Here is an 8,781-nt window from a genome sequence, read left to right as displayed (position 1 = left end):
AGCAGGAATCTTGCAAAACAGGTAGGAACAAGTAACTTATCTCAAATTGTGTTACAACATGTGGAAAGTGAAATCCTCTTTTACTTCAGAATCACTGTTTTGGTAGCAGCAGCAGAATGTTGTGAACAGTATTACCAATGTATTGGTAAATCAATATCAAATGTTTATTGTGCCTTTTGGGCCTCGTACCAGATAGTGATGAATACGCTAAGGTCCTGTAAGGTGAGCTGTGCTTCACAGAAATGGGGCCTTGAGCAATTTGGTTCTCCAAGAAGTCTTACCAGACGTGAAAAGACATCACAAGCAACAGCTGTTCTTTTTGGCTGGGACAGGAATTATTTTCCATCAAATTGGGTACAACATTCTGAGAACTCTTGACTTGTTTACTCTTTAGAGCCAAGGGACATTAGCACCTTAAATGCATCCAAAAGTTGAGTCACAAAAAAGCTATAACTATAATCTGCCCTCTGTATTTTTCAAGGGTTAAAACCTTTGAAAAAATACGTATCTGGAAAAAAGAAAAAAAATCTCTATTTTCAATGTTTGACAGGGCTGTTAAGAGTGCCATGTTCCCTTTCAGTTTTGGTTTTGAGAATAGTGGAGGAAGCAGATTGCATTTCTGATGCTGGTCTGACCTACATTCTTTGGCTGACTTCCACCTCTCGTGTTGCAAGATTGCTGCAGTACTACCTCAGTTATCTTGACTTCTCTTTATATTATATGCTTGGCTGCGGTGCAGATTGAAGTTGATATTCCTCGTTGCCATCAGTATGATGAATTGCTGTCATCACCAGAGGGTCATGCAAAGTTTAGACGTGTATTGAAGGCCTGGGTTGTTTCTCATCCCGATTTGGTGTACTGGCAAGGTGAGTTTGACTATTTGGCAAGGTTGGATAATTAACTGAAAAGCTATGGCTGCCTTAAAAATACCCTCCCCTCCTCAACAACGTAAGCTTTTTCTGAGTGCTTTTCTTTCTGTTTCTTTTGAAGAATGAATCTGTGGGTTATTACAAATTTAGATCCTAATAATTTATATTTAATGCAGAATTGCCCCACTGTTTCTACATATTTTCTCTCCATAAATTTCAATCACTTAACAAAAAAAATATTGCTTACTGTTTAGTTCCAGGGTAAAACTGCAGAAGTTACTGAGCAAGTCCTTGGGATGGTAAATTGCATTTCTTGGAAGCCTTGGCAGAATAATCAATTCAGCATTACAGTTCAACAATTTTAAATCCTCTCTGTTTTCCTGCATTGATTTCATAGTTGTTCTCAGCATTACAGTGAAGCCTGACATTGCAGAACTATAATCAGTATTGAATATACAGATTTTCTTGATAAATTCATTAATTCATCTTGTACATTACAATTAAATGAGCTCTTTATGCCATTTCCTCATGGCTCTTTTCTCTTCAGGACTTGACTCTCTCTGTGCCCCATTTCTGTACTTGAATTTTAACAATGAAGGTGAGTACCTTTTCCTGCTGGGGGTGAATGGGAAGCACGGCCTGTCATCTGTATCTAGTTGTACATAGATGTTGTGTGCACCCACTTATAGATGAAAACTTTCTGTAGCTACAAAGGAATTTTAAAGCTCTTGTTGCCTTAAGTCCAAAAAAATGGTTGGGTTTGAGAAGTGGTGTACTGCTCTTCAAGCAGGTGTTCAAACTCTGTGTTTATTGCCAAGCAGAATAATGAATATATAATAAAAAGCCCAAATTTATTATAGGAAAGCAAGCAATGCTTCCCTAGTGCTTGTCTTTTTCAGTGAAGCTGTAGTTCAGTCTTGTTTAACGTGAATGCATTGTTTGTTAACCTGTCAGACTAGCTTTATTCAGAAAAGCTGACGATAGTTTAAATGCCTAAAAGCTTATCAGACCAGCTTTGGATACGTGGCCTTTACCTTCTTAGATTGCAATTTGTTCAGAATACGTCTAGTCCAATCTTACACTCTCTTGCACCTGACTTGCTATATGTAAGGTCTGCTATATGTAAGATGCGGGAGGAAAACTAGTGTCTTAGGACAATGACTTTTATTAGGCTTACTGCTCATACGAATTTAAATATTTCAACAAATTGATCGTGCTCTTGGACATGTTCCTAAACAGTTTGTAGAACCTGGTTTCCTTCCCGTTCAAGCAACATATAATAGTAGTGAATTATGTTTTTTTTTTTTGTTCTGATTTACGAACTTAATTGTACAACTGTGGCTCAAACATTAAAAAGTGGTTTCAATGCTAGAAAAGTTGTAACGCAGAATTTGTTTATAACATAATCCTCTGTCATCTGATGTTTTGCTTAGCAGCTTTCAATATTATGTTTATCATCTTCGGACAATTTATGACAAACCCATATTTCTTTCTTATATCTGTAGTCTGGCACCATGGCTAAGAATTGTATTACAACAGACTGTCTCCCAGCCAGATTCCTAAGAATTAATCAGTGGGATAATCTTTATTTGGGGTGTGTGTGAGGAGCTGTAGACAAATTTAAAATGGTTTTGTTCATCTTTTTGATAGTATTTTTTACTATGTTGCGCACTCCGGGTTTTATTCTGAATTCTATCATCTTTAGTCTCTGAGCTGAAGTAAGATCCAACATGTGAGACTGATACGGCATAAACTGGGTGTAAGCTCTAGAGGAGAAAACCTGGAAGTCTGCAACTATGCAGTTGTCTGAAAATATGTCTTCTAAAGTTTTATTCATCTGGGGACCTTCAATTTTTGATACAAATATCATCTTTCCAAATAGCATCTCATTACTTTGTCACTGAGAAGTGTGGAATAAGCTGGGAGCAGATCAGGTTTAGGCAGCTGCATGTTGAATACTCAGTGACAGAAGGAGGCTTTTTTAGGACCTTTCAAAATTCTTTAATGAGGATTATGCCTTTTTTATGTATATTAAATAATTTTTTGTGTATAGATTGATTTAAGTATTTATGCTTATTAGCTGGTTAATAATGAACATTTTTAGATATACTTATGTTTCTCCTTCTGTAGTTGCATCCATTTTTCTAACTCTTTCAGCTCTAGCATATGCCTGCATGTCTGCTTTTATCCCCAAGTATTTGTATAACTTCTTTCTGAAGGATAATTCTCATGTTATTCAAGGTATGTAAGTCTCTATTTTCTTTGAGTTATAAGAGAAGTAGAATTATTTCTGGATGTATAAATACACTTTTTCAAGTGGTTGTAAGATAGGAATACAATTAGAATCACAACGTAGCAATATCCACCTATTTCTTTCCAAATTTTATTTTAGATAAATAAGAACAACAGCTGTGCAACAAAAAATAGGAACGAAATAAGTGGATAAAGATTCAGACAGGAGAAAAAACACAACTGCACACAAACACACCCCCCATCCCCAAAAATGTCTGTGTAATATCAGGTCAGAGTCAGTTGATCATACAAAGTTGTAAAATGAGGAAGTAGTCTTTCTGGTGTTAGATTGTAAAGACCTACCCTTCAGGTGACCAAAATCATTCTGTTACAGGAGCTATTTTGACAATCGGGGAAAATTAAGAGGAACAGTACAAACTAGGAACTCCTCAGAAGATGGGAGTTATGGTATTCAGAGAGTTAGAGATTGAGGGGAATTTCTTGTTGTATGATAATGTCGTTCAATATAGGACAGGAGATGGAGAACCCTGAAAAATAATGTACCGTAGTTCAGTCCTCAACAGCTATATAGGTAACTCAGAGAAATTAAAGCACTAGCTAGGAGGTAAATACCTGTTCTGCTTGAAAGTTAATGGTAAGTTTCGTGGAAACACGAAGAGGGAATAGTCTAGACCTAAAAAGCCACCACTAAAAAGCCACACAGGCTGTATTGGAAAGACAATTTGTCTTTCAAACAGCTAAACAATTTAAAAAAAAAAAGCTGTTTGAAAAGCCATTAGTAGTTTAAAAAAGCAGGTGGTAATGAATGTTTTTAATTGCAAGCAGTTATGAATGTTTATTGAATACTGGATTTCAGCATGGCTTGCTGTCCTTGTATTTCTTCTAAAGAAATTCTTTTGTATTTAACTTGACAAACTCCTCAACTTAAAAATGGTGTCGATCATTGTTTTGTCTTCAAAAAATGAAAGGAAATTAAGAACTGATCAAAAATAATCAGACATAAAAGCAGTTACATATTGGGTAATAGGGAGAGAGCTAACATAAGGATAGAGCACAGTGGTTAGGAAAATTTTCATATGAAAGACAACAAGTAAGAGGTGTTATGAACTGAATACATAAAATAATAGCTTGGAGAAACCATTCAAAAGAACTTGTTTGCATCCTTTTGTCTGTAAAGAAAGAATGCTTGCTGGAAAAAAGGGCAGTAAGGGTCTAAAGATGAAAAGAGGAAGTACATTATATCAGAGGCTCCTGTAGAGACAACCACTTTAGATCTCAAGATTAATAGCTTGGTAAAGACTTTTCTCAAGGGGCTGTACTCTTCTGTGAAATAATACTTTTGCTCTTGAGTTCCCTGATATTATTCTTAAGAGGCTTTTCAAAAACATGTGTAAGTCAAAGTTAGAAATAGGTCAGCAGGATGTTGTGAACCTAAGTAGTGTAGGTGTTCCTGAGTTCCTGTGCAACATCTGTCATCATGAAGGACCTGGGGAGTCTGGACCTTTTAGGATTCTTTAGTTAGTCTCTTCTTGGGAGCATGGAGGAAGAGGAGTTAGCATTTGTTACAGAATTGCAATGTTATTACATCTTTGTCTTCTGTCTAACCAAGCAGTGTGGACAAAATTGGAAGAGAACAGAGAGAGAAATCTGTCAGTGTCTGTATTCTGATGTCTGCTTCTCTTCCAGTGAAAAGCAAGTGTTATTTATACAAATTAATGACATTGCACCCATCAGCCTAATGTGCCAGGCTGAAGATGTAATGAATTTTATCTTTTACAAGTATTTCTCCTTATCTGTTAAAAAAAAAAATACAAATTGAGATGTTACTGATCATGGAAATGGTAAAACCTTAAAGTCCCATTGCCTTAAAACCTCAACTTCCAGACTACAAAATTTAGCTTTTTAGAAAATAAACCACACAGAATGTAATTTAAAGAGTATAAACTTCGAGTATCGCTAAAATAGTTTGGGTCTTTGGGATTGTATTATAATGCTGACAGTGAGGACAGTAGTGGTATTCACATGCTCCATCGTAGGTTTAAAAAAAAAAAAAAAAAAAAAAAAAAAAAAAAAAAAAAATTAGTCTTTTTCCTTTTCTACAGCTCTGTTGTGAGTTAGCAGCATGTGGTGGCTTGTGGGTTTTTTTGATGATGATCTTGAATTTGCTTGTCATTTCAGAGTACTTGACAGTGTTTTCCCAGATGATTGCATTCCATGATCCAGAACTGAGTAACCATCTTAATGAAATTGGTTTTATTCCTGATGTAAGTGCTAAGGATTCTTAGAATTAGTGTTCAAAGGAAGTAAAAAATGGAAAATGAGGGCAACTAGGATGAGATGCCTTTCCAGACTGTTTCAGTAGCAGCTGACATGAGTAAAACTTTCATAATAATGGACCTTTCTGAGTATGCTGATTAAATGGTAAAGTTTTATTTGTTGTAAAGTCCTTCCCATTCTGTGGGCATGGATGAATATGGCCAAAAATTAATGTGGCCCTAAATGACTAATAGCAAAATTTTTGCAAACTAAATGCTGTTGGTTAACACAGAAGACACATCAGTTTTCAAGTAATACAGAAAATATGTGCATGTGGTGGTTAATCTGTAGCTGCATCAGACCTTGGAAAATGCTTAGCAGTCATTGATCAGAGTCTAACAGAAACATTGGACGAGTGCATAACTTAGACACAAGTTTTATGCTTTCATTGGAAGAAGTCTGTAAGATGGAGGAAAATGAGAACTTGAGAACACAGACAAAATTTAGTAGAAAGGGAGGTGTATGTTAAAAAAAGAAAAACAAGGCCTTCTGTAGAGCCTCACATTTTGCTATCTCTGTAAATAATGAAGCTTTCCTCCTTTTGTTTAGAGGCGTGTGTAGTCCAGAAAGCCGAGGTAATACTATATAAAAATTCTGTCTGCCTACTATAGCATTATCAAAGTTTGGCTGGTGTTTCTGAAAGGTAGAGTTAGGCAAGGCTGTAGTGAGAACAAGGATAGTTGATACGATCTATATCATGATATATTTGACATTTGGAAATTTGGTAATTACAAGTTGGTCGTAAGAACACATGATGACTGAGACATCAAAATGGGTGAAGTAACTGAAGTCAGGATATGTTAATGTGGAAACGTAAATTCCGTAAATAAGAAATTTACATGTATTTCTTCTATAAGCAGTATAAAGCTTATTGTATCAGAAAACCCTTATGCTTATTAGGAAATGCATTAAGCTGAAGAAGAAAGCCTCTGGAAGTTATTTGTTGTACACAGTTCCTGGGTGAATTTGTGTGTCTTGGGACTGGCAGATACTCATCACAGTTTACAAAGATTATAATGGAAAAGCAAAAATATGCTTTCATTTGTAGAGGTGTTTTTAATAACATTGTTTATGAATGGCAAAAAATTTAAAGATTTTGAGGCATTAAAATGAGTTGAAGAGAAAGCTAGTGTGTTGCGTTATGAAGAGAGATGTTTAAGGAGGCTGATGTGATGACCCACATATGAAAAGGGGGTGGGAGGAAGATGAAGGGAAGGTGGGGAGGAGAGAGAAGATTCATCTGTAGAAAGCCTAAATATTTAGGGAGGGGGATGCATGGTAACAGCATCATTTAAACTCTTGAGGGAGGATCAGCTTTGCAGCATCACTATGAAAATGCACTTGGTATTTATTTGTTAAATACTGTGGATGACCAAAGCAATTCCCCAGTGTGTTTTATCCAGGATACTATCTCCCGCTGAAGAGGTAGAGATGTGATTTCCCTGATGAGCTTGGAGGTCCCCATTTCTGCTACTAACCTACCATGAGAGCTCTCTGGCGATCCAGCTTGGGTGTTAGCTAATCTTTCAGCAGCTCCTAGTGTCTGCTTTACAGTTACAGTTATCCACTGAAAACTTTCAAGGTGCAAGTCAGATGGAATAATGTAAAATTACCCAGTTTGTTATATTTTAGCTGTATTGTGCTAGTCTTAGGACAGTACATAGTCAAATGTGAGCCTTGTCTCCAAGTGTTACAGTCTAGAGATGATTAGGTAGTATAGGAAAAAAAAAACCCCAAACCAACCTTGCATTGAATATAAATGCTAGTTTTAAAATTAACACTAACCTCTGAAGAGAGGTTGTCCTTTCTAAATTGTCTTTACATATATATATTATACATCTATTTTTATATACGTATATAAAAATAGCACTTGTTCTGCCTTTTAGGTTAGAGAGAGGTGATTTTTTTTTTTTTGTACCTGTAGCAAGACAGCACAGGATCCATCAAGGTGAAGGATATGCACTGTAGTAATGAGATCTGAACCAGAGTTTTGCGCTTTATCTTATCAAAGTAAATCATGATGAATCTTTTCATCATTGAAATCCAGGCTCTGCTGCAGGAAAGATTGTGTTTCCTGGCACCTTTCTCATTTGCTTCAGGTCACGTAGCTCTCAGAATGTTGAACACTGCTGAAGCTTGAATAGTTGTGAGTATTGTTAGTTGATGTGGTGCCTGGATTAAGTACGTTGCAGTGGCTATATGATTTACATGTCAATAGAGGGACGTGTACGGTGAATCTTACAGTTCTTTGCTCACTGTCCCAAAGTTTACAATCTCTCCCACCCTATATAATTCTTAATACATTCTATATTTTACTGACTAATTCTGACATCAACAGCAGACCATTTTGAACTAAAGAAAAAGAAGGAAGTGAGCCACATTGTTAAAAGGGTAACTATAGCTATAAATTACTCTAAAGAGCTTTCAGCTGCAAGTTACAGAAGCTAGACAGAGTTGCCTGCTGGCCACTGAGAGAGATGACAAAATCTGGATGCAGTTACTTAATATTGTTGTGCTGGAGCTGCTGTCATAGTAGATACCTTAGGTTGGTTTTGGTGATATGCAGGAGGTGTCACTAATTCAGGTAATCCAGTCTTCATCTGAGAAGTGAAAATCCTGTGATCGAAGTACTTTCTTCTATTACACAATAGAACAAACTGTTCTATTAGAAGTGAATCTGGGTGAGAGGTTTCTTGCTGGTATTTTTATCTTACGAGTAAAGTGATCATTCTTCAGATTTTGTTTCTGTAGGTGCATATAGGTGGGTAGAACCTAATATTAAAAAGTGGACTCAGTCTGCATTTTCTTTGCATGCCCAGTCATCAAAACATTTTTGCAGCTTTCTGTAGCATTTAAATATATGATTGTCTGGGCACAATATAGGCTTGAAGCTAACTATGTGTGTCTGTATTGCGAAGACAGAGCATGAAGGGCAAGATCAAGGTTTTCTGGAATAGACTTTCAATTGCAAGGGACCGTCCAACTGCCTGACCAATTCAGGGCTGACCAAGTTAAAGCATGTTATGAAAGGTATTGTCCAAATGCCTCTTAAACACTGACAGGGATGGGGCACTGACCACCTCTCTAGGAGGCCTGTTACAGTGTCTGACCACACCCTCGATAAAGAAATGCTTCTTAAGCCCAGTCTAAACCTCCCTTGGTGCAGATTTGAACTATTCCCACACTTACTATCACTGCATCTCAGGGAGAAGAGATCAGAATTTCCCTACTCTCTCTCCACTTCCCCTCCTGTAGAAAGAAAAAAAAAAATTAAGAAATGAAAATTAAAACAAAAAGCAGCAGTTCAGATGTAGCCTTGTTAGGACAACTCAGCAAAATAAAA

The 8,781-nt window shown here is 36.6% G+C and overlaps 1 protein-coding gene across 1 annotated transcript in view; it reads left to right on the top strand.

Moving 5' to 3' along the window:
- The window catches only part of TBCK (TBC1 domain containing kinase), a 43,379-nt gene extending 37,960 nt beyond the window's left edge, over positions 1–5,419 (top strand). The window contains exons 16-19 of the mRNA XM_010132720.1: positions 740–866; positions 1,417–1,467; positions 3,027–3,110; positions 5,301–5,419. Coding sequence (XP_010131022.1) covers positions 740–866; positions 1,417–1,467; positions 3,027–3,110; positions 5,301–5,407 — 369 coding nt within the window. The 3' untranslated portion in view covers positions 5,408–5,419. The remainder of the gene's footprint in view (positions 1–739; positions 867–1,416; positions 1,468–3,026; positions 3,111–5,300) is intronic.
- Positions 5,420–8,781: the final 3,362 nt, after the last annotated feature.

The sequence above is a fragment of the Buceros rhinoceros genome, unplaced genomic scaffold (genome assembly GCF_000710305.1).
Source record: "Buceros rhinoceros silvestris isolate BGI_N320 unplaced genomic scaffold, ASM71030v1 scaffold11720, whole genome shotgun sequence".
NCBI classification, from domain to species: Eukaryota; Metazoa; Chordata; class Aves; order Bucerotiformes; family Bucerotidae; genus Buceros; species Buceros rhinoceros.
This window is presented reverse-complemented; position numbering and strand designations above follow the sequence as displayed.